General features: G+C 42.9%; 1 protein-coding gene and 2 pseudogenes across 1 annotated transcript; all 3 read left to right on the top strand.

The window, feature by feature from the left end:
• The first annotated feature begins 2,092 nt into the window (after positions 1–2,092).
• LOC123481688 lies at positions 2,093–4,213 on the top strand (annotated as a pseudogene).
• A 2,367-nt stretch (positions 4,214–6,580) lies between these two features.
• On the top strand, positions 6,581–16,351 carry LOC123481676 (annotated as a pseudogene).
• Positions 16,352–18,351: 2,000 nt separating this feature from the next.
• LOC123481675 (GTPase IMAP family member 2-like) lies at positions 18,352–20,696 on the top strand (the record flags this gene model as incomplete). The annotated part of the gene is made up of 3 exons (XM_045206411.1): positions 18,352–19,339; positions 20,175–20,329; positions 20,439–20,696. Coding segments are annotated over exons 1-3 (438 nt in total), but the record flags the coding sequence as incomplete, so codon positions are not given.
• Positions 20,697–26,928: the final 6,232 nt, after the last annotated feature.

The following is a 26,928-nucleotide window of genomic DNA, read 5'->3' as shown; positions in this document are numbered from 1 at the left end:
GTTCCCACATATGCTGAGAACTTGTTGGCTGCTTTACCTTCACTCTGCGGTCCAACTCATCCCAAACCATCTCAATTGGTTGAGGTCGGGTGATTGTGGAGGCCAGGTCATCTGATGCAGCACTCCATCACTCTCCTTCTTGGTCAAATAGCCCTTACACAGCCTGGAAGGTGTGTTTGGGGTCATTGTCCTGTTGAAAAACATGATAGTCCCACTAAGCGCAAACCAGATGGGATGGCATATCGCTGCAGAATGCTGTGGTAGCCATGCTGGTTATGTGTGCCTTGAATTCTAAATAAATCACTGACAGTGTCACCAGCAAAGCACCCCCACACCATCACACCTCTTCCATGCTTCAGGGTGGGAACCACACATGCGGAGATCATCCGTTCACCTACTCTACATCCCAAAAAGACACGGTGGTTGGAACCAAAATCTCACATTTGGACTCATTAGACCAAAGGACAGATTTCCACGGTCTAATGTCCATTGCTTGTGTTTGTTGGCCCAAGCAAGTTTCTTCTTATTATTGGTGTCCTTTGTAGTGGTTTCTTTGCAGCAATTCGACCATGAAGGCCTGATTCACGTAGTCTCCTCTGAACAGTTGATGTTGACATGTGTCTGTTACTTGAACTCTGTGAAGCATTTATTTGGGCTGCAATCTGAGGTGCAGTTAACTCTAATGAACGTATCCTCTGCAGCAGAGGTAACTCTGGGTCTTCCCTTTTCTGTGGCGGTCCTCATGAGAGCCAGTTTCATCATAGCGCTTGATGGTTTTGGACTGCACTTGAAGTAACTTTTCAAAGTTCTTGAAGTGTTCCGATTGACTGACCTTCATGTCTTAAACTAATGATGGACTCTTTGCTTATTTGAGCTGTTCTTGACATAATATGTACTTGGTCTTTTGCAAATAGGGCTATCTTCTGTATACCACCCCTACCTTGTCACAACACAACTGATTGGCTCAAACGCATTAAGAAGGAAAGAAATTCCACAAATTAACTTTTAACAAGGCACACCTGTTAATTGAAATGCATTCCAGGTGACTACCTCATGAAGCTGGTTGAGAAAATGCCAAGAGTGTGCAAAGCTGTCATCAAGGCAAAGGGTGGCTACTTTGAAGAATCTCACATATAAAATATATTTTGATTTGTTTAACACTTTTTGGTTACTACATGATTCCATATGTGTTATTTCATCGTTTTGATGTCTTCACTATTATTCTACAATGTAGAAAATAGTAAAAATAAAGAAAAACCCTTGAATGAGTAGGGTGTGGCCAAACTTTTGACTGGTACTGTATATACCAAATATTTTGGTTGAACAACTATCCTGATCTCCTCAGAGTTGACCGCTTATCCCATTTTAGTCCTTAAAGCATATTTATATATTACACTAAATTGTGGCATGTTTTATTGATGTAACTTTAGATTTGAATGTGTACAAACAGTATGGGTGATGGTGGGTTTTCATTACATGGTGATCTATGCATTATGCATTATTTATTTTTTATACTGTTTGTGTAGGCCTACTACTATTTATCTGCTTACTTTATTTTCTGTTGCAACAGATGTAAGACATTAAAGAGAGAGAACATAATGCTCTGATGTTTACATGTTTTGTAGTATACAGCGTATGGGCAAAGAATATTTCTTGAATTTCTTCACTCTAAATCGTATCTGTTTTCAAGATTTCTTGAGCGTAAAATCTAGAACTAACACGATATTCAATACTGCAAGCACACATCCCGCCTGTCCCGATTGCTCATTGGCTTTTGCACGGGAGTGGGGTGCTTTGTTTTTCGAGTGGAAAAAAACAACGTTGACCGATTGGTCATAGTCCTTCTCAACTTTCCTCTGTACAATAGGAGCGCCTTTTACTGCTTGTTCTCCGTGAGAATTGAAAATATGAAACAGGAGACATTTTGGCTCTTGTGACAGGCGCTCACATTGAATTCAAGGCATGAACATATGAGCCACAATGGTAAATGTGTGTAGAAGTAGTTTCTGTATTGATGTCCTAGTGCCAGCGATGGCAACGGAGGAAATAAACGACGTATTCAAAGTTCTAAGTCAGTTCATCAACAAAATTACTATTTTCGTAGCTCCTAGTACTGGCTTGCGAACGAGGATCAATTTGAAGAGAGAACGGCTAAATAAATCTTCCATATGAGTCGGTGAACATGGACGGGTGGAGTTCAATTGTTGCAACAGCTTCTGACGATGAACGTTCAAGCTCCGAGGTGAACACACGGTGGAGACTGGATCAAGAGAAACGGAGGAGTAAGAGGGTGAACTAAAGAGAAATGATGAGAGGATGGATGGAGGTGCTGCTGAGGGATTTGGGATAACTGGATTCGGGGAGGGCACGGGGAGATTGAGTCGTACAGGACAGACCGCTGAGCAAGAACTTCGGTACCTCCACTTGCTATGGGAACCCAGTCGAGTTGGATTAGGGGCGGGTGGCGCGAGCAGCAAACCCGGGAAGGTGACAGGGTGTAGAGCGAGGCGACAAGGGGAGAGCCCGACGAAATGTGGGGCCCATTAGAAAATATATTTATGGTACAGAAATTCCACACACTCAAAATTGGAAAATGTTTTTGTGTTGATGGAAGAGTTGACTGTGAATTCCAAACCCAATCATGAGGTGTAAATAGTGTAAAGCTGTCTGAATGTTGCGGTGGGACTGGGATGTCATGCAAGGCTATGGCTCCTGAACTTTTGATAACAGTATCATCAGTATGCATTATACTAGCCTAATACATCAGACGGTGATAGGCATTTCCACACTCAACGCGAGCTTAGCATTATACCTGTTGTTTACCTGAACTTTGGCATGTTTGTTCATTCTCTCTAGTGGTGAAGAGGTTTCGAGAGGCTGCCAATGGCAACACATTGATACAGGTAGGCACTGAAGAGGAACTATTGGAACATCTCTATTGTAAGTCTCAACAAGACTAAGTAATATATGGCATCCCCTTTCAGGTGTTTAAAGTTTCTGTCTCTTTTTTTATCCAGTGCGAGGCTTCTTCAAGAAGATATAGACCCTTGTGCAGCAGATGACAAAGGAAGAAAACAGCCCTCCACTTCTCCTCCTGTAGCGGCAACGAGAGCATCGGTAAGTCAAAGTGAGAAGTGCAAGGGACTCATGATTCATTACTCAACAGAGTAATGACATTGTTATGAACTGATAATAATCACATCGTTACTGTGAACAAATTATTAATTTCGTCCCCTTCCTTCTGGCTCTGCAGTGCAACTTCTTCTGAGCTACGGTGCTGACCCTAACCAGCGGGATGGCCTTGGGAACACCCCTCTCCATCTGGGTAAGAACAATACATGGCACAGAGTATAGCATTTAGTTCAGTGGTGTACAACATTGCTACTTTGGGTCCCGATGGCAGAAAAGTAAAAGATGAAAAATGTATTTTGATTTTACTTTTCCATGACTGAAAAAATGTATATATTCCACAATCTTTCCACTTCTGCACCTGTCTCTGCAGCGGCCTGTACCAACCATGTGCCTGTAATCACCACATTGCTGAGAGGAGGTGAGAAGCCATACTGTATGTAGTAGGAACACACATGGACATACATACTGTACACCAGCTGAGGGTAACTTGTTAATGTTGTGTTTCTGTTCAGGAGCACGTGTGGATGCCCTAGACCGAGCAGGAAGGACCCCCTGCACCTGGCACACTCCAAACTCAACATCCTGCAGGAAGGAGAGACTCGAGGGAGTATAGAAACTCTAAGAGGGGAGGTCACACAGGTAAATAAGGGGTTATAACAACAGCACATATGGTTAAAATTAGTATACCAACGTTTATTTGGTGCAGTCTGAAGTCTCTCTCTCCATGGCTCTGTAGATCATTCAGATGCTGAGGAGTACATGAATGTGTGGGACAGAGTGAGGCCAGAGAGAGACTGGACCATATCTCATCACAGCTGCAGCACACACGCACCAAAGAACAGGTAAGACACATTTGTGTTTAACTCGCTCTCTCTCACACACACACACCTGTTTTTTGGCATTGAACCAAATGGTAACACAACCAACTGATATCATTCTTATTACTTGGTACAAACATGGAATGAGGCCTTCACAGGTGACAATTATGGCTTCTCTTCTGTTTCAGGTTGATGAGGTAACTGACTTGCTGGCCAGCTTCACGTCACTCAGTCTCAGAAGGCAGAATTTGGGGGATAGGTAGAGGGCTGTCTTTGTGGATACATTCTCCTGTTTACCACGGGGGTAATGGGCATACTACTGTGATAAAGTACATAAAAAAATATATTTATGAACTCATTACCTTTGACTGTTGTGTTGGTCTCCCTCTCAACATCATATTTGTGTCACTGCCTTTTTTAAATGTTGCCTTGCATGTGTTGTACATTAATGTTTACTGTAAAAAATGAATCGTGGTCATTGTTGTAACAATCTGAGTTAATGGATGAATAAAATATGTTTATAAGAAAAAGAGGGTGTCTTTGTAGACTTGGTGTAACATCAATATGCATTGTCAGTTAATGCAGTTGTCATTATCTCATTCATAGAATTAGTAAATGGAAAATAATTGTTACATATTGGTTACATTACAATATCTTCAAATTAATAGAAGCAATGTATATTTCCCGCAATAGTCCCTTTTCACGATGACGTCATCTAACTTCGCCTTTCCGCGTAGCAGGTTAACCTTCTTCACGCCGTTCGCCCGTAACCTCGAGACTTTACTCTTGGGAGGCAATGCGTTTAAGTTAAATTAGTAAAGTTGGCGAGTAATAATAGTTACGTATATGCAATAGGTTTGTAAATTGCTAACGTTATTGCCCCGTTAATTGCAAATTGTTCACGGCCTTAGTTACTAAAGTGGGCTAACGTTATTCTTTTTCATTTAAAGTACCAGATACCGAATCGTTAAAAGGTACGTTACATTCTGCTGGCTGCAATGTAACTAGAGTTTTACTTAGCTAGCTATCTAACCCTTTGTTAGGCAGCAGTTAGTTTATTCATGAAATGTATAGTAACTCACCGTATTCAAATACTGTTGTAGCATGATAGCTAGATAAATATTGATTCCGGGTCAAAAGCTGAATGGCTTAATTTAGCTGTTTCTTTTCTCCCGGTGTCTGTATCACTGCAACAGTATCCCATCCAACACCGAAGTACATGGCACAATCTTCGAGAGAAGATGCTATTGGCAGTGCTTCAATATTTGTTCAAACAACAAACAGAAATTCCCGTATCTTCTCTGTAAAAATCTCCTCAGCTCAGCAGGGAGGACACTCTTAAGACCCCAGGCCATCGGCCCGGCCAGAGGATTTTAGTCGAGAGGGCCATATACGGAGGTGAGAAGGAGTACCATCTGGGATGTGAGCGTTCCTCTTTCCACAGTGGGTTCAGTGAATCAGCTGTGGGCCATCTGCTGCTCTACAAATGAACTATCAGGGACCTCTTGACATTAAAGGAGACAAACCAGTCTGATCTTTTTGTCAGAACTGGTAGTTAAATATTTCCTGGGAGGCTAGATAGGGCTGATAAATAGAAGTACTTTTATATTACTGTATATGTACAAAAAAATGAAATATGAATTAACTTTGTTGGTAATTTAATTGATCTAATGTTATACTGTATGTTTTTGTTAGGGTAATAACTTTTTTAATAGCTATTAATGAACCTAATGTGATATATTGTAAAAATATCCAACTATTAACTATGAATATGTGCTTATGTGTCATGCAGCACTGAGTGGAACTATTAAATATATGTTTGCAAGCAACTGCTTCCAATCCTTTTTGATTTTGGTAGACATTTTACAACATATCGTCCTTTTCAAAATTTGTATTTCAATACATGATATAGTTGTGGTGTATATAACACAAATTAAGTTCATTTGCAGTTAAAGAAAAAACATGTCGACATTTACATCAAATCCTTTTCAAAAATGTGTGTTGGTTTCTGTACATAGGAGATATACAGTTAATATGACATTAGTTAATTTGTGAGTTAAAAAGGGAAAAATATTTCAAAGGTTCACCTTCCACATTTGTTTACCTTAGCACACTATTTATAGTAAATTTCCTATGTTTTATAACTTAAGAAGACATCCATGTAGATGTTATAATAGAAATGATCAAGCCTTGTCGCATTGTTGAGTGGATAATCCTCTTCCAAAGATTCTCTCCAACTGTGAAGTCAGTGCCTGGGTATCTGTAATGAAGTTCACACCACTGAAGTCCTAAGCTTAAGGTGAGTTGGCCTGGAACCTGATAGGTATTTTCAGGGCTCTTCTCTTGAAGTAGGCCTGGCCTTACTTCCGTGATCAGGTGTTTAGTTCGGTAACATTTTCAACATCGCAACTCTTCAACTCAGCAAGACCAAATGGGCTGGTGCTTCTGTTGGGCAGAAGACTTTAGCATCCGGGCTGGCTGGGCAAGGTGAGGGTGAATCAGGGTGGATGATGACCCCGCATTGTTTCAGAGAGACATCACAAAAATCAGGGCAATTGCCTCAGTATCCTCAGGTTTCCAGATCCAACCCCTCTTCTCATAGTGCAGCTGTCTGAGGAGTTCCTCTCAGAATGCGGGTTGCCAAAGCTTTGGACAGACAACTCCCCACCAACATGGCATATTTCTTGCGGAATCTGCTGGCTGTCAGTCGGGGTTTACGTACCTTGGCTCCACAGCTGGCATTCTGACTGCATTTGTTTCTGCTTCAATAAAGGCAGACATCTCTCTGACACAATCAGGTTGGTTCTCAAATGACATTGTTGAATATAGTTAAGCTCGAAATCAATGGGAAATTTAAAGTTGTAACCTTCAATAGGCAACTGAGGAAACTCACTGGTACAGGGTGTTTAATGCAATATCTTACTTAATTTCTAGAGGGCACTTAAGAAAGCATTGAGACCCAGAATGGCACAGGGCTAAATTTAGGAGTCCACCAAATTAAAAGGCCCTGCCCCGTGCAGCAATTTGCAGTAATCCTGGTTTGTGGACGGATGTCTTTCAGTTTCTGGTAAAAACTGGCCATGACGTGAGGATCCGAATAGGCTCCTGGCAAGGAAAGTGAGATATGTCAAGTTTAGATTTCATTAAATGCCACCTATCTTTTTCACTAAAAAGACAAACCACATCATCCAGTCTCGTACATGCTTCTAATACAAATAAAAAAAATATCCACTGAAAGTCTATAAAAAAGATAACAAATAATAATCGCTTTTATGTTTGTTATTTTAGAAATGCACTAAAGATCTTTGTTGCTTCCGAAGTACAGGGGCTCATTCAGACTCACCATCATAGGCTCGGGTGCACAGTGTGCCACTTCCACACAGTCTGACACTTGTTTTTTCTTAGCCGCTGGTTTACACAACTTCATTATATCATTGGTGTAGCCTCTTGATACAACCTGTGATATAATAATGATGAACAATACATTGTCAAAAGTCAATACAAACTGCAAAGTTCTGCATCAGTGAACAAATAATGTCAGACCTGGTGTCCTAGGTCGGTGCCAGGTGTCTGCAGTGTGTGCAAGGTGACAGAGGCAATGGCACTGTCTTAAAGCCCATGGTAACAAGTGAGCACTTTGAAAAAAGAAGTGCTACTATGTGATTATGATAGCTTTCCCAGCAGACAGGGAACATGACATGTGATTGAGTACCACAGGAACCCTTCTGCAGAGTCTAGGTAACCTGTTCTAGAGACATAACCAATTGTGCTGTAATTTAGAAACATTTTTTCTGCGTTTCATTATAAACTACTGTACACTAATTTTTCAAAACCCAATTTCTTTTTTAATTAAGAAAAATTGGCTGTTCTGAAACCTTTGACAAGTAGTGCCAACAATTATCGAAAATTTGAAACATTTTGAGTTATCGCAGAATCTTTCCCAGTCTTTAATGTGGCTGTCAACAAACCCACATCGTTTGTTAGAATTTAGTGTAGTTAAGTTTAATGAACATGAAATCAGAGCTCAGACTGAGAAACAAACTGATCCACAGTGGAACATTGTGGAATCATTCTGGTTAAATCTGGCAAATAAAGAGCAAAACACAACAAAAGAGAAAACTTATCTATAAACCTATCTTAACATAATGTTAGAGAACTGTTTATCTGAGAAACCTGAAGCCGATGAGCCTCCTTATTTTTTCTCTTCATGGACCTGTGACATCGCCCTCTCACTGTCACCTCACCGTTAACTACACTTGAGACTGTTTCAATACAGGATTGGGAGAAAAGGGCAAATTAGCATTAGCCATTTATACAAAGACTCTTATCTTGTATACGATAAAAACAGCAGTAATATTAAAAGAGGCTGCAAAACAGAAACTCGTCAGCTCATAAACCTTCGCTAGCATAGGGCTAATTTAAGCAATAAAGATAAACTACGTACCCATAATCAAACAGGTAACCCCTTCAACGAAGAACTTGTAAGCCTTTATCAAGCTTCGATCTTGAAGTAAGGGACCACTTGTACAAGTCGTTCTACGTCGTAGTCGTATTGGGCAGATGTGAAAGGGACTGGGTGAACTCCATAATGATGTGGCTACTATTGCTAAGTTCCTAAGCCACACCGGATGTAAACATAACCCGCATCGCGGCAGAACGGAAGTTAATCATGACGTCACGTGAAGCGCGCTTTGGCATTGTGCACTACAATATCGTCACAATTCGGTAATTATTCCGATTCGCTACATCCCGCAGTCGAAGTCCCTCCCCCTGCCGACATGCGTCGTTGTTGACTGGTTCAGGAAGATAGCGACTGGAACCACGTAAATTGGTGAATCCGAGAGAAATAGTAAAATTAGAGACAGATAATTGTCATTTCTTCTCTCTTTGACAGTAAAATGGCATGTTCTCACCTCAGTATGCTAAAAAATAATTTATGAACCAAATGCTTGGAATGACTTTCTTTCTCGATTTAGACCGACATAGGCCTAGCTGCACCAGAAGCCACGGACTGCTATACAGTACCTTCCGGATAACCCGGCACATAATCAGCAATACGAGTTAGAAGGGGTTTCAAATGTTGGGAGTTAGGACTCTCAGCTTAATGAAAGGGGGTGTGTTTTGTATTTTTTTCGAAAGTAGGCGGGAATTTATCCTTCAATTACCTAAACACACTTCAGTTTTGTAATGTATCTATTATTACTATAGGCTCAGCATGCCATATCAGTGTAGACCGTTATCCAAACTTTAAGGAGAGACGGCATTACAGCAATTGAATGTCCCATCTCATCACCCATATGTGGTGGGCCCGGAGTTGTAACAAGGCAGTTCTTGCTTTTTGACGGGATTACTCAGTTTGATCAATTTGGTGTACAAATACTTCTTTATTGTTGTCTCCAAGTCTCTTATTTTGACATCCTTTCATTCACAGTGAAATGTAAATGTCCTGTATTTTGCAGTGAAACTGCTCTCGGTCACATGTCCTTGTTATATTGGCTGAGTCAGTGGCTGATGTTTCCTCCATATCCTTATGACTGTGTTCTAATATCTTCCTAATGTTAGTGACACCCTGACACAGAGAGACCGAGCAAGCGGGTTGAGAAAGAAGCAAGATGAGATCATGGCTTTTGAGGGAGATCAAGAAGAAAGGAGTAGTTGGTAATTTGTGCCAGTTCTTTCCTCTTGTGCCTCTTATGTTCTTTTGAAGAAATTTCTCACTAATGTAGTTATTAAAAGTCATCATCATCATTCCAATTGTCATGCAATGCCTGGAAGTTCCCATTGCATTAGCAACTATCTCTTTCTCAGAGGTAGGGATGGAAGGTGGGCCTTGTGGCTGGTCGCAGTCAGAGAGAGAGGAAAGATCATACAAGGACTTGCTCCAGAGAGGGTGAGGAGGAGATTTGCTGCGAGGTCAAGTCCTCCAAGAAACTGGCCCAAGGTAACACCAGAACACTGGCTTCAAAATGTGAAATGCCAAGTGTAGGTTTCTGTTGGTTGTAAATTTAGTAAAATCTGTATTTTTCTGTTTAGGACTCTGAACTTTTCTTATTGGGAGAGGGACTCCACAAGAAGAAGAAAAAGCACAGTGAAGACTACTATTATAGGAGGTAAGGGGGAAGGAATTCTGCTCTGTTCAAAAAAATATTGAATTATTTGTGTGAATTTTGCTGAACAGATTCATTACTGTTTCTCACTCTCCCTTCATTATGTTCTTTAACCAGACCAGCAAGGCAGGAGCACCTCCCCACAAGAAAGAAAGCGAAAGCTCGTCGGACCACTCCCCTCCCTGTCCTCTGGAAATCTTCCTCCCATCCCACAGACACAGCCATGGGGCTCCTGCAGGCCATCACACTCCCCTATGGCCACCGGCTCAGACCCGAGGCCACACCTGCACAAGAAGCCCTCCTACCCTTCCCTTCTCTTCCTCCCACTCCTCAAAGACCGCAAAACGATGGGAGAACCGGAGGAAGCAAAGGCTGCCACTCTCTCATTCCCGCCCCTATGTCCTCATCCTCCTCTTCCAAAGCACTCCTCTCCTCCAAGTCAGTCGTCTCTGTTCCATGGCGGTACCAGTTCCCCTAAAGGAGATCTCTCCTGAACCTTCCGCGAGCCGGATGGGCTGAGGATGAAGCTCTGCTCGCCTAAGGAGAAGGCCGAAGGAGAGGTTTCCCCTTCCCCTCCCCACTCCTCCTCATCCTCAAAAGGAGGATAAAAGGAGAAGGGACAGAGACCGGAAGCAGCTCTCCAAAGTCCCCAAGAAGATGCAGCAGAGCCGAGATCCACTGCCTGTTGTGGGTAAAGAAGTGGAGGTGGAGGGTAGAGGTGCTTTGGCAACATTAGGCATAGATTTATCACTATGAGACATGATTAGAAACACAAATTTGCATGTGTACTTAACCACTTATCCTGTATTTGTATTGATTCCTGCATGAACCCTATGTCTCTCTCTCTTGTGTGTCAGGGCACTACGGCGGGGTATGGGGAGACAGCTCCTCCTCAGGGAAGCAACTGGAGGCAGGAGAGCTGGTGATAGACCGACTCATACAAGCATCTGTCAAAAAAAAAGAAGAGCAAGAAAAGCAAGAAGAAAAAGGAGAAAGAGAAGGACAGGGAGAAAGACAAAAGGCGGGAGAGAGAGAAGAAGCACAGCAAAGGATCAGGAGTGATGAAACTTTTGGAACGCTGCCTCTAGTCTGCCTTAGTCCTATTGGCAGAAAGATATTTACATTGGTTTCTTGAACAAAGTTACTTTCATTATGCATTCTAGACACATGCTCCTTGGATGCTTTCTCCAGGAGACCCATAGAAGCCACACCCATACCATGGCTCAGCCAATCACACTGCAGCTGGTGGAATGCCTATGCTACAGGGGCCCCCATCCCCTACTCCCATCCTTACTCACCATCATCAAAGTAATGAAGTAGCAATGATGGAGAAGAAGAGAGAGAGAGGGAGAAAAGCAGGAGAAAGAGAAGGTAAGAACCAAAACCAGATTGGTAATTTAGGCTTGTAGACAGTGTTTCTGCATTTGTACAGTGTAGAGATCAAATCAAATGTTATTGGTACATACACATATTTAGCAGATGTTATTGCGGGTGTAGCAAATGCTTTATTATATATTTTTATATATATATACACTGCTCAAAAAATAAAGGGAACACTTAAACAACACAATGTAACTCCAAGTCAATCACACTTCTGTGAAATCAAACTGTCCACTTAGGAAACAACACTGATTGACAATAAATGTCAGCATGCTAGTGTGCAAATGGAATAGACAACAGGTTGAAATTATAGGCAATTAGCAAGACACCCCCAATAATGGTCGTTCTGCAGGTGAGTACTACAGGACCACTTCTCAGTTCCTACTGCTTCCTGTCTGATGTTTTGGTCACTTTTGAACTGGTGGTGCTTTCACTCTGTGGTGGCATGAGACTGGAGTCTACAACCCACACAAGTGGCTCAGGTAGTCCAGCTCATCAGGATGGCACATCAATGCGAGGCTGTGGCAAGAAGGTTTGCTGTGTGTCTGTCAGCGTAGTGTCCAGAGCATGGAGGCGCTACAGGAGACAGGCCAGTACATCAGGAGACGTGGAGAGGCCGTAGGGAGGCAACAACCCACAGTAGGGACCGCTACCTCCGCCTTTGTGCAACGTGAGGGCACGAGGAGCACTGCCGAGAGCCCTGCAAAATGACCTCCGCAACACAAATGTGTGCATGTGTCTGCTCGAACGGTCGAAACACTCCTAATGAGGGTGGTTCAGGGCCCGACGTCCCGCAGGTGGGGGGTTGTGCTTCAGCCCAACACGTTGCAGGGACGTTTGGCATTTGCCAGAGAACACCAAGATTGGCAAATTCGCCACTGGTGCCCTGTGCTCTTCACAGATGAAAGCAGGTTCACACTGAGCACATGTGAGCAGGCGTGACAGAGTCTGGAGACGCCGTGGAGAACGTTCTGCTGCCTGCAACATCCTCCAGCACTGACTGGTTTGGCGGTGGTCAGTCATGGTGTGGTGGCAGATTTTCTTTGCTGACAGTCTCCAGCTCGGAGGAGGTAGCCTGACTGCCATTAGGTACCGAGGATGAGATCCTCAGACCCTTGAGGAGACCTATGCTAGTGCGGGTTTGGTCCTGGGTTCCTCTAATGAAGACAATGAACCAGAACCTCATTGGCTGGGAGTGTCAGCAAAGTTTCCTGCAGAGGGCAGATTGATGCTATGGACTGGCCCGCCCGTTCCCCAGACCTGAATCCAGATTGAGAACATCTGGGGGAATCGTGTCTTGCTCCATCCACCAACAAAAATGCCAAACAAGTTGCCAGACTGTCCAGGAGTTGGCGGATGCTTTAGTCCCAGGTCTGGGAAGAGATCCCCTCAGAGACCAATTCTCCTAATCAGGGAGTATGCCAAGGCGTTGTAGGGAGGTCATACAGGCACCTGGAGGCACACACACACACTACTGAGCCTCATTTTGACTTGTTTTAAGGACATTTCAAAGTTGGATCAGCCTGTAGTGTGGTTTTCCACTTTAATTTTGAGAATGACTCCAAATCCAGACCTCCATGGAGTTGATAAATTTGATTTCCATTGATAATTTTTGTGTGCTTTTGTTGTCAGCATTCAAACTATGAAAAGAAAAAAGTAGTTAATAAGATTATTTCATTCATTCAGATCTAGGATGTGTTGTTTAAGTGTTCCCTTTATCTTTTTGAGCAGTGTATATATATATATAATGTTGAAGTGGGAAGTTTTACATACACCTTAGCCAAATACATTTAAACTCAAGTTTTCCACAATTCCTGCCATTTTAATCCTAGTAAGAATTCCCTGTGTTGAGAGTCAGTTCGGATCTACTGCACATTTGCAGAATGTGAAATGTCAGAATAATAGTAGAGAGAATGAGTTATTTAAGGCTTTATTTATTATCCACATTCCCAAGTGGGTCAGAAGTTCACATACACTCAATTAGTATTTGGTAGCATTGCCTTACAAATTGTTTAAATTGGGTCAAGCGTTTCGGGTAGCCTTCACCCAAGTTGGGTGAATAATAAGTTGGGTGAATTTTGGCCCATTCACTCCTGACAGAGCTGGTGTAACTGAGTCGGGTTTGTAGGCCTCCTTGCTTTGCACCATAACTCTTTCAGTTCTGCCCACACATTTCTATAGGGTTGGGGTTAGGGACTTCGTGATGTGCCTCAAGTACCTTGACACCCCCTTTTTGTCCTTAAGCCATTTTGCCACAACTTTGGAAGTATGCTTGGGGGTCGTTTGTCCATTTGGAAGACCCATTTGCGACCAAGCTTTAACTTCCTGAATGATGTCTTGAGATATTACTTCCAATATATCCACATAATTTTCCCTTCCTCATGATACCATCTATTTTGTGAAGCGCACCAGTCCCTCCTGCAGCAAAGCACCCCCACAGCAGCTGCCACCGTGCTTCACGGTTTGGGATGGTGTTCTTCGAACTTCCAAGAACCCCCTTTTTCCTCCAAACAAAAAGATAGTCGTATATGGGCATAAATATTTTTGCAACTGTTCTCGACAAGAACACTTCTCCATAAAGTGCGATCTTTGTCCCCATATTGCGGTTGCAAACACGTAGTCTGTGGCTTTTTATGGCGGTTTTGGAGTAAGTGGCTTCTTCCCTTGCTGAGGCGGCCTTTCCAGGTTATCATCCGAAATAGGACTTGTTTCACTGGATATAGGTGCTCGTGCACCTGTTCCTCCAGCATCTTCACAAGGTCCTTTTGCTGTTGTTCTAGGTTGATTTGCACTTTTAGCACCCTAAGTACATTCATCTCTAGGAGACAGAGCGCGTCTCTCCTTCCTGAGCGGTATGACGGCTGCGTGGTCCCATGGTGTTTATACTTATGCGTGCTCTTGTTTGTACAGATAGATGTAAGTTGCCTTCAGAGCGTTTGGAAATTGCTCCCAAGGATGGACCAGACTTGTGGAGGTCTGATTCTTTTTCTGAGGTCTTGGCTGATTTCTTTTGATTTTCCCATGATGTCAACCAAAGAGGCACTGAGTTTGAAGATGCGCTTTGAAATACATCCACAGGTACACCTCAATTGACTCAAATGATGTCAATTAGCCTATCAAGTTTCTAAAGCCGTGACATAATTTTTCTGGAATTTTCCAAGCTGTTTAAAGGCACAGTCCATGGTGTATGTAAACTTCTGACCCACTGGAATTGTGATGCAGTGAATTATAAGTGAAATAATCTGTCTGCAAACAATTGTTGGAAAAATGACTTGTGTCATGCACAAAGTAGATGTCCTAAACAACTTGCCAAAACTATAGTTTGTTAACAAAGAAATTAAAAAATAAACTTCCGACAAAAAGTATTTGATCCCACACTGATTTTTGTACGTTTGCCCACTGACAAAAGAAATTATAAGTCTATAATTTTAATGGTAAAGTTTTATTTGAACAGTGAGAGACATAATAACAACAAAAAAATCCATAAAGCATGTCAAAAAATGTTATAAATTGATTTGCATTTTAATGAGGAAATAAGTATTTGAACCCCCTCTCAATCAGAAAGATTTCTGGCTCCCAGGTGTCTTTTATACAGGTAACGAGCTGAGATTAGGAGCACACTCTTAAAGGAGTCTCCTAATCTCAGTTTGTTAACTGCATATAAAAAGACTTTCCTGCTATCATAAGCAATCAATCAATCAGATTCCAAACTCTCCACCATGGCCAAGACCAAAGAGCTCTCCAAGGATGTCAGGGACAAGATTGTAGACCTACACAAAGGTTGGAATGGGCTACAAGACCAACGCCCAAGCAACTTGGTGAGAAGGTGACAACAGTTGGCAATTAGATTATTCGCAAATGGAAGAAACACAAAATAACTGTCAATCTCCCTCGGCCTGGGGCTCCATGCAAGATCTCACCTACCGTGGAGTTGCAATGATCCTTGAGAGCAGTGAGAATCAGCCCAGAACTACACAGGAGGATATTGTCAATGATCTCAAGGCTAGGACCATAGTCACCAAGAAAACAATTGGTAAGACACTACGCTGTGAGACTGAAATACTGCAGCCCCGCAAAAGGTCCCCTGCTCAAGAAAGCACACATATATAGGGCGTCTGAAGTTTGTTAATGAACATCTGAATGATTCAGAGGAGAACTGGGTGAAAGTGTTGTGGTCAGATGAGGCCAAAATCGAGCTCTTTGGCATCATCTCAACTCGCCGTGTTTGGAGGAGGGTACCTGTGACCCCAAGAACACCATCCCCCACCGTCAAACATGGAGGTGGAAACATTATGCTTTGGGGGTGGTTTTTTTTTTTTTTTTCATTATTTAGCAATTATCCAGATGCTAATTTACAGTTAGTGAGAGTGCATACATTTTCATACTGGCCCACCGTAAAAGTTAACCCACAACCCTGGTGCTGCAAATGCTCTACCAACTGAGCTACATGGGACCAGCTGTTGTGTCAACCTTACTCTCTTCACCTACAACAGAAATGTTATTATCAATGCTATATGAGTGAAGACTGAACAAAGATTTGTGTGCGTGACCACTAGACTAACTGCCTCTGCTCTCATCCTTACCCAGGGGATGGTGATGTGTAGGCAGTCTCTCTGTACTGCTGGATCCCATCGGGTGTGCCCTGGGACCCCTGACCTGCCTCACAGCACAGATATCCCCAGCCTGACCAATAGCAACGTCTTGGTAAATCACTGCCTTGCCATCTATCAGAAATGTTGTTCCTGAAAGGTTTAATCTCCCACTTGGGCTGTATAGAGTAATAATATGTGGCTGTAGTGACAGCACTTTGTGTGACAGCAAGTGTGTTGCATAAGGCCAGCCTGTAAAATGTCTCTCCTTCTTTATATGTCTCTTCAGTCCAACACCTTGGACAACATTGCCCATCATGCCTAAGCTGTGAAGACCACAGAAACATTCCTTTCCATCACTGAGTGTCCTCACCATGAAGTAAAACGTTGGGAGGAGAGTGCCCATTATAGAAGCCTGGCTTGGGATGCAGACTATTATTTATGCCCAAGGCATTGGGAAAATGGACATTAATAGTTTCAACATGTTTTTTTAAATGTATTTTTTAAATTTAGTTAGTTACTTTTCTTTTTCTTTTTACTGAAGCCTATTTATGACCACTCTTATCTTTCCCTCTGGCATGTCTTTGTGGTAGGTCTTCAGATGTGTTCTTGTGCGTGTGTGAATGTGTGAAGAAGTGTGTGTTTTCGTGTGTATACAGTATCTCAGAGGCTGGTTTTTACTCAAAAAGGACAAGCCGGGGCCCAAATCCACCATTGTTCCTCTTCCATCAACATACCATGAAAATAATATATTTGACAACTGCTGCATGTTTGTTTTACCAGTTAATTACATAATGACTTGCTCTTTTGTATATATGCTATTTTACTGTGTATTAAGGTTTAGATTTTGATTGTAGAATAGAAATTTGTATCACGGTAGAAAGTATTTCAGGCAACTGCAATCAAACTACTGTTGTGGTATTTGCAGCTTTTGAAGCACAAAGTGTAAGTGTACCACATTTTCATTAATACATTATTTCCTCTAGAGTATACAGTATGGAAATGTTGACAATAAAAATGAGAGTGTCAACATGCAGACTAAGCATAGCAGACTTATATGACTGGTATGTACCACCACCTTATTTCAACTACAGCTGTTGTTCTGACACCTACCCAAACCAATTTAATTAATAAGTGGGTTATATTTATTTTGCAGCACAACCGCGTTGGTGTATCAAATTAATTTATTTAAAAGTTTAGTTGGTTGACCTTTTGTTCCCATTTGTTGGTAATCGTTGGCGGTTCGCGTGTCCGCATGTTGAAGAGTTGAGTTCTTAGTGTACAGTTCTATTGTTAATAAAAAACCTACAACTGAAATGGCTATTTTTAAGTGAGTAAAGTTAATTGTAAATGAACTGCAGCAGGTGCTCTTGAAGAACTCTCAATGTCTCACCATTTATCTCAGGATCCTTGTCAGATTGAGGATGATATGCTATTCTCTCACAAAATACAGTAGAACTAGAACACTATTTCCGTGCTTCCACATGCCTCTATGCCCCACCCAGGAGGAATGCAAAACCTTCCCTAGTGACGTGCTTTGGGGTTTTTGGTGGCATTTGGAATAACCGAGAAGTAAAATCTAGCGTAAGGATTTAGTCAGCTCTGCGTGATTAACTTTGTGTTCATATGTGTTAGAAATTGAGAGAAAGTTTGGTGATACTGATGATTTGTCGCCACAGATGGTTTGTTTACATAGCAGGTTAAGTGAACTAACATAGCTGGTTAGGATAATTAACGTGTCAGGTTAGGGATAACTAACGCTAGCAGGCTAGGAGTGAAATAATGTATGCAGGTTAGGAGAGTAGGTCACGGTTGCGCCTCGATCACACCGACAGTGTCACATTGCATTTTGGTACACGCATAAGTACATTCATTTCCGATAGAACGATGCGTTTGACTTTTAGCATTTGCGTTGAAGAGTCAGTTGCAGTGCATTCTGTGTGGTGCATACATTGGATTTATCGAACGTATGCGTCAAACTGTAGGGTAGACGGCCTTGACGAAACGGTTGAAGTGAACGTTGAACTTTTGTTGCACACATATCCAGATGATGCTACGTACCCTATTGCGCTAAAACTCTGTTGGTGTGATCAGTCGTTAGGAAAAGGGCTCGTTACAACGCTACGTTGACAACAGTAGTCCCCGACTCGAGCCACTGGATGGAGCTGTAGCCTACCCATCTAGCCAGCAACGGTTGAAACGTAAACAAACCAGTTTGTGGCGACCAATGACTATGTATATATGAAAAGTGGCGTACAAATAATCAGTATCGAAATTTTACACCGGGTCTTCAACTGTTCTTGCCCAGGTACCCCCTCCCAGGCAAACCGGCGTTCCAGGGACCCCATCCTACATTAGACCCCAAAAAAGATCATGTCTTGTCTTATCATCAGGTGAATGATGGCAAGGAGAAGTAATCAACATTTTAAAATGAATAGATTTGGTTAATCGTTTTTCATTATTTTGACATCCCCATGTAATCTGGAAGAGGAAGTGTAAACTCTAGCATAGCCTATTAGCTGGTAAGGTAACTCCAAACACGTTTTCGTTAAGAGCAGCTGTTTAACTGGTTAAACAAAGGTTAGCCATGTGTTGTCAAACATTTATGTCCAAATCAAAAAAGCTTACCAGAAGCCAGCGGCACTTCCACACTGGTAGCCTATTTGCAGGTGCTTTTTCAAGGCCTATGTCAGACACTCCAGTGAGTGTAATACCAAAGACTGTGTAATTTTGTATCTTCTTTACCTGCACTGTTGGAGCTTAAGAATTTCACTGTACCCTGCAATTACATCTGCAACCCTGTCATTGTGATTCATAAACTAATCTAATATTCTGTTGTTGCTAGCAATATTCATAAAAACATTTCAATACAAATATTTATATTTTCGCGGATCCCTGCAGTATCACGTACCTCCGGTTGTATCCCATGACATAATATAATGCACATCCCTTCAGTTCTGGCAGATTCTCGGTCTACACACAGAATCTGCCTGCCCACGGGAGATTAGATTTTTGGAAGTTTGAGCAAGTATGCCTTGACCATATTGATTCTAATGTTGTTGGCATTTGAAGAAGTCAGCCTACTTGACTTTTTTTTTGTCACTGCATCAAAATACCCTACAAAAACTATTGAAGAGCATTGACTGTACGGCTACGCCCTGACGACTGCAGAAGCACACGGCACAGATCGATCCCTCTTCTAGTGAGTCAGGAAGTAGGAACGAGGAAGTTGACTAGGGTGCATACTAAATAGGGCAATAATATCTGGCAATATCGCACAAGCAAGAGATGGCATCAGGTCCGCCACAAACAGGTACATGTAGCCTACCAATTATTCACGCAGGTTTCAGGAAGTGTAGGCTTTGACTTCGCGTTTGTTTATGACTGCTTCATACTCGCTTGTGCACTGTTAACTCTCCACAAACGCACTTTACGACCTGTCCGTTTTTAGAACGTGAGGGAGGTCTCCGCATTACGCTTGAGCGGATGTCTGTCTTTTGGAATTAGATGACACGTGTTTACATTGTATGCTACATTTTATAGCTCAGGGTTTCCCAAACTCGGTCATGGGGCACGTTTTGGGTTTTTGCACAGATTATTCAAATAATCAAAGCTTGATGATGTGATGGTTATTTCTCCCGAGTGGCGCAGCGGTTGTATCGGCTTCGCAGTGCTAGAGAGCGGTCACTACAGACCGGGTTCCGATCCCGGGCTGTATCACAATCGGCCGAGATCGGAGTCCCTAGGGAGGCGCACAATTGGCCCAGCGTCGTCCGGGTTAGGGGAGGGTTTGTCCGGGGTAGGCCTTCATTGTAAATAAGAATTTGTTCTTAACTGACTTGCCTAGTTAAAGGTTAAATGATAGGGCAAAAAACAAAACGCGCACCCAGGGGGTTTCGTGATTGAGTTGATTCTATGATTATTTATTTTTTTGTCTCACAGGAAAATATGTACAATGCCTCCATTGTTACAATATATATTTTGGCAGAACTTTCAGAGATACAAATGGCATTGCTTATTGAACAGTACTAATGTAAACGGAAAAAGAAAGCAGAGATCAGATGACAGAAGCTTGTGATGTGTGCAGGCTACTGAATCCTCCCTTTCTAAGAACACTCCCTCCATCTCCTCGCCTTGTCCCAATGCAGAGCTGAGGCTGGTTCTGCTGGGCCGGACAAGAGCAGGACAGGGTGCAGCTGGAAACACCATACTGGGCCGCCAGGCTTTCCTTACCCAGACTGCCAGTGAGCCAGCTGTCACTCAGGAATGTGAGAAGCACAGAGGAACCGTTGCAGGGAGATGGGTAAGATACTTTGTTAATTCTTTAAAAAGGACAGTAGCCTACACACTGATCAAATTACTTAAATGTCAACAAGAGGTTCTAACCTCACACACTCTGTTTTTGCGTGCAGGTAACAGTGGTAGTCGCCCAAGACTGGTTCTGCTCAGAGCGCCCCCCGGAGGAGGTGAGGCACCATGTCTCCTCTTGCGTGGCCCTGTCGGCCCCAGGGCCTCATGCCTTCCTGCTGTGTGTCCCTGTGGACCGGCCGGCTGACATGGAGCTGCGGGCCCTGGAGTCCCTGGAGAAGGTCTTTGGCTCCACTGCAGTCAGTGGACACACCCTGGTCCTCTTCACCCACACAGACCAGATGGTTCTGGGACAACAGCTGGGACGAGTGCATCGCCACCAGACGCAAAGACCTACTGGAGCTGGTGGTGATGTGTGGAGACCGCTATCACTCTCTGGAGAGGAGGTGTAGAGGAGAGAGAGATGACAGAGGAAGAGTGTGGAAGAGCTGCTGGAGAAGGTTGAACAGACTGTAAAAGTGAGTGGAGTGGAGTTCTACAGCGCTGCCCCTCTACCAGGAGGCTGAGGCCAGGGTGAGAGAGAAGCAGGCAGAGATAGTGGGCAGAGAAGAGAGGGAGGTGGGAGGGGAGAGGAGCTAAGATAGGTGCCCTCCTCAGCCTCACCTCCAGAGCAAGAGATAGACGATGAAGAGATGGCAAGAGTTAGGGAGGAGGCAGAGCGGAGTGTGCACAACCTGAACATAGACACCGACGGTATCACCTCTCTTTCTCCTGCCTCCCCCTCTCCTTCCTTTCTCTCGTCCCCTGTGGCAGGGGTTGACAGGGTGGCTGAGGAGGCTGCCCAAGATGCTGAGGATGGAGTCTCTGCTGGGGGGCTTTCGTTGGCCTGTTTGTAGGTGGGCCCGTTGGGCGGATGCTGGGGGCCACTGTGGCTCAGTGAGCCACTGAAGTGGGGAGAAGGAAGACCCTGAAGACCGGAGAAAACAAATAGTGTCAATGGGATACATATCTCCCAGTTATTAACCTTAAGGGTCATTTCACAATTGTTCAACTTCATATTCACCATCTCCAGCACCACGCCAACATCAACATATGTGAAAATGAGCTGGCTTCTATGTTTGTAGTAAAAGACAGCCCGAAAGATACGTTTTTCCAATGACATCATCAACCAATTAGTAGATAATACCAGCTCATAATTAGTCAAAATCACACGATGCACACCGCTGATGTCATTGGAAAAACCTATCTTTCTTACTGCGAAACATAGAAACGCACCATTTTCATGTTGTGTTGTAAGTGGTGCTGGAGATTGAATATTAAGATAGAAACATTGTGAAGTTTCCCCTTGTCATTTCTCTGCACTTATGTTTTATTTCGTCAATTGGCTTGTATTTGACCAACGTAAAGTCCTCACAATACTTGTTATAATGATATTTGTTGTTTCACTGCTGGCATGCCCTATTTTGACTGGTCATATTTTCCAAAACCAAGTATATATAGAAGGGGTATGGTAGGGCCAACTAAGGACTTCAAATAGAGGGGAAGTTACATACATGATCCACTTGGTGGAGACATTGACCAAAACATTGAAGTTGAACATAAAATATTTGAGCTCAACTGAAAACAAATACCTTACTGCTAACTAAAGTAAATAAAATACAATTTCTAAGGCAATTTGTTGTGTCCTGTATATGTCACACAGTTTATACTTTTAAAGCACACAATTACACATTTCCCTCAGACTGAATTTTGTCATTTATTTGCTAAAAATTTCAAGCACTATATCAGGAGTTGAGCATAGGTTACTTAGAAAAAAGATCTTCACATGATACATGATAGACAACGGAGACCTCAACTATAGACGGACCATCTGCAGCAGTGTGTGTTAGCTGATGACAATTGCTAGAGCTTGTAGAGGGAGTTAATAATAGATAGTGGTGATGAGTGTGGAGTCCTAAGTGAAAGTGCCTCTGACTTTGGAAAACACTGACGCACTGCTCTCAAGCTTTCTCTCTTTTCTCCTTATGCAAGGGCAGGTTATGGTTTTGACATTGATGTAATTGATACTCTGTTAAAGTTCAGACCTCAGTCAAAAACCCATCTTTACATCTCTAACTTTCTCCTCGCTCTCTCTCTAAGCTGACGGAGACTCTGCCTGTGGAACAGCTGAGGCGTTTCCAAATGTGCCGGTGGTCCCCGCCGGGGGGTAAGAGGAGAGAGAGAGAATTAGTCCAGCTCTCATGTTTCCCAAAAGAGGGGGAGGAAGGAACGAGAAAGAGAGAGTGGGAGAGAGCGAAAGAGGAGAGAGTGAATATGTGTGAGCAAGAGAGGAGAGAGAGAGAACATGCTCAGGGATTACATCTGTCTTCCAGATGTGGCCTCCACAGTTGTCTGAAACAGGAAAAATAACGTTTAAAGTGAAAGGAAAATTTGTAGCTAAACAGTTTTTTGTTGTTAAGGATTACACATACAGTACAGTACAGACTACAGTATAGCGGTCTACAGTGAACCAGGGTATGTTGCCGCGGTTAATTTCTTATGAAACTGCAATGAAATGAGTGGTGCACCCGTCCACTAGACCTTATGAAGATAATGCATATAAAAAAGAACACCTGTCCAAATATTGTTCTGTCTTATTGGATATGCATCAGTGAGAGGACAGAGTGAGTGATGATAGAGTGAGGGAGATATACAAAGAATAAGAAGGGATGAGAGAGGGGTGTAAAGTAGTGAGATGGATTTCCATAGGCAGACACTGTGAGTAGAGGCAACCATGCCGTCAGGCCTAAATCAGAGGGAGGCTGTATCTCTTCTGTGTAGACAGTTGTGGCCCAGGGTTGGTCCTCAGAGGGTGAAACCTCGTCAGGACGACAAAGAATGCAGAGTTGATTTGTACCTGTATGCATAACCAACGCCAAAAATCTGAACAAACAGCTCATTGAAACACTAGTGACCCATCATTAACACAAGGGCTGTAACTTCTGAAGCTCTCCCTCAGAGCAAAAATGTTGTTCTAAGGACCTTGTGGTCCCCCATTGAAGTGGGGGCAGTTCGCTGTGATTCGTGGACACCACACATTTTTTTTGTTATCATCATGCAAACCAAAGGAAAATAAACAGGATTACACACTTTTTCCTCCACCGCACACAAGCGTGTCTCCCTTTACTAGCCAACACAGCACTCACCGTAAAATGCTCAAAAATATCAACATGGTCAGGACTGATTAAAAACCACAGTATACCCTCTAATACACATCAAACACTGCATAGTCTCTTTGTGGTTTGTTGGAGAAGAACATCTGAATGAAAATACAGTAGGCTACAAAGGCATTGTGGAAATTGAAGTTGGCTAAATTAATCTGGACCATATAAAAATAGACTGTTTTATCCCTGGAGGTAATCACAGAGGAAATAACAAATACTACACATGTGCCAACCAGAATTTACAAAAATACGTTTTGAGAAAGGTAGACAGAAACTTTTATTAAACATGTGGGCTAATAATGTGGTGATATGGTGTGTCTAGATATTAGAAAGGCCTTTTGATGATGGCTAGCCTACTGGGTGGGTAGCAAGTGGTATGCCAACTTGGAAATTCAAGGTTGCTTGTTACTTTGCATCCTAGAATTTTTGCTTTGCATATAGCGAGGCGTACTGTAATAATTATATCACAGCCCATGCTGTTCCCCTTCCAACAGAGCAAGGCCTAAAATGTTAGGTCCAGCGGCCTGCCTGCCTGCTCTCCTGCGCTCCTCACCAAGTGTTCTCCCGTCACAGGCTCTTGGAGTCCACTCATCTTTTCCCTATTAGTGCTGTTTTCATGTTCCTCCCTGTAGCGTGGCGTGTGTGTGTCTGCAATTGTTTGCGAAGCACTGTGAGGAGCTAACATTTGCCCTGTCCGCGTGTGGGTTAAGTGCAACAACTCATAGCGGAGATGAAAGCTTCGGCCAAGTTAGAAATAATAATGCAAGGGAAGATGTGTCCATTGTAACGGCAACATTTGGGGTTTGAAGCTGTTTATGGCTGGCTGGCGAATATTAAAGTAGTTGACGTTGAATGGTAGTGTTTTGTTTGCTTCATGCGGATATGTCGTGCTCAACACACGATGCATGATTTACTATTGCTTTTGAGCATTTTTGACAGTCAACATAGAACTTCAAAATTAATCTGTTTATTTCAGTTATCCAGACTATTTGACATTGCTATGATTGGTAAAGCATGCAATACATATTATGTAGCTATAAACAACATTTATTATAATGCACAACTGAAATCAAGGACAGCACTAATTTCCTTAGAGGAGTACAATTACTGCATGCTTTCACGCAACCATCAAGGTAAGTGTCAGGACAAAGAGGAAGAGACCACAGCCAACATCACTGTATGCTACAATACAGTATACAGCATCTGCCGAGGTTAGGGGAGCTAGCACTGATCCAGTGGTGACGGATACACACATAACACACAGCCAGCCTCCATCGTTTAGCTGGACTGATGTTTAGGATGGGAGAGACTGGGTGGAAGTGGACTGGTGCAGCCAGCCAATATGGAGTCACCTTTCATCCCCTCACACATAGCTGGCCTGCCTGGACCCGAAGCTAGATGTGGAGAGGAAGCTAGCGGAGAGGGACGGAGATGGGAGATTGAGAGAGAAGATGTGGAGAGTAGCGAAGAGAAATAAAGACAGAGAGAATTAGGAAGATTGATGTTGTTGTGTGGTCTAGTGTTTTATGCTCTTTCTTCCCTCTCAAAAGTAATCCCAAAAATGTCTGTGTATCTGAGTCGAGAAACGAGAGAGAGAGAGAGTAGAGAGAGAGAGAGAGAGAGAGAGAGAGATGAGTCAGAGAGAGTAGAGAGAGAAAAAGTCCCCTAAGGAGTGAGAAAAGAGTCCTAGTGCTGGTCCTGGGGCTCTGTTCAAACACAAACATACCCCACCAGAGCCCCAGGACAGTAACAGAATTAGACCCAACCAAATCATGAGAAAACAAAAAGATAATTACCTGACAATTGGAAAGAATTAACAAAAAACAGAGCAAACTAGAATGCTATTTGGCCCTAAACAGAGTACACAAGCGGCGAGAATACCTGACCACTGTGGCTCACCCCAAAATTAAGGAAAGATTTTGACTATGTACAGACTCAGTGAGCATAGCCTTGCTATTGAGAAAGGTCGCTGTAGGCAGACCTGGCTCTCAAGAGAAGACAGGCTATGTGCACACTGCCCACAAAATGAGGTGGAAACTGAGCTGCAATTCTTAACCTCCTGCCAAATGTATGACCATATTAGAAACACATATTTCCCTCAGATTACACAGACCCACAAAGTATCTCAAAAACAAATCCAGTTTTGATAAACTACCATATCTATTGGGTGAAATACCACAGTGTAAAAATCACAGCAGCAAGATTTGTGACCTGCTTGCCACAAGAAAAGGGCAACCAGTGAAGGAATAAACACCATTGTAAATACAAACCATATTTATGTTTATTTATTTACTTTAACTATTTGCACATCGTTTACAACACTGTATATAGACATAATATGTCATTTGAAATGTCTTTATTTATTTTTGAACTTTTGCGTGTAATGTTTACTGTTTATTTTTTATTGTTTATTTCACTTTTGTTTAGTATCTATTTCACTTGCTTTGGCAATGTAAACAGATGTTTCCCATGCAAATAAAGCCCTTGAATTGAATTGAGAGAGAGAGAGAGAGAGAGAGAGAGAGAGAGAGAGAGAGAGAGAGAGAGAGATGAGGGAGAGAGGGAGAGAGAGAGAGAGAGAGAGAGAGAGGGGAAAAAAAAAAAGTCTGCATCTCTGTCAGGAGGAGTGTACAGGTATTTGGGCCTAGTGTGAGATGTTTTATGTGTGTGAGACGGTACCACGGGAGGGAAGAGGGGTGTGGATGGACAAGAGGAAATTACATAAGGAGGAGGAGGAGGAGGAGGAGGAGGAGGCAGAACTGAACCATCTTAAAAAGACACACGTCCAGGCCAAATTTCCAAACAGCTTTGTAAAGTTTTAAAAAGAGTTATCTGTGTTGGCCGGTGAAAGTTTGAGAAGTTGGGATAAAGGGCTGGGAGGGCTGGGTAGTTGTTTGTGTGACAGTTCTTAAGGGTTTGTGGTTCTACACCACACCTCCTACAAAAGCCAGTTCTTGAGAACTTATAGGAGGAGGGGGCCTAACTCAGGACTAATGATGACTCACTACAGGCTGTGGGTACTGGATAAAGACTGAGCTGTGCCATAATTGATGAATAGTGTGGTCCCACACCCCTAACTGACATGCATGCCGTTGGCTGTAAGTGGGTGCGGTGAGCTAGATTGCTTCTGAAGCTGGGGCCATGGGCTGTGTTTGAACCATCACTTGGAACCCTGCTCTCTGTAATGGACACCAATCTGTGGTTTTGATCAGGGCTCCGGCAAGTCAGCACAAGCACACACTTTCTCCAACTGTATTACTTTAGGGCTTGAGGAGGTAGTGAGTATTATTTCTGCTGTACTGGTTTTATTCAAGGCAGATCTGACCCCAGCCTCTCTTCTCCAGTTCAAAACTCATTGGATCGTCTAGTAATCCTGTGCCATGAATGCACA

This window comes from Coregonus clupeaformis, chromosome 23, assembly GCF_020615455.1.
Source record: "Coregonus clupeaformis isolate EN_2021a chromosome 23, ASM2061545v1, whole genome shotgun sequence".
Lineage (NCBI taxonomy): Eukaryota > Metazoa > Chordata > Actinopteri > Salmoniformes > Salmonidae > Coregonus > Coregonus clupeaformis.
The sequence above is the reverse complement of the archived record's forward strand: the minus strand, read 5'-3'. Positions and strand labels throughout refer to the sequence as shown.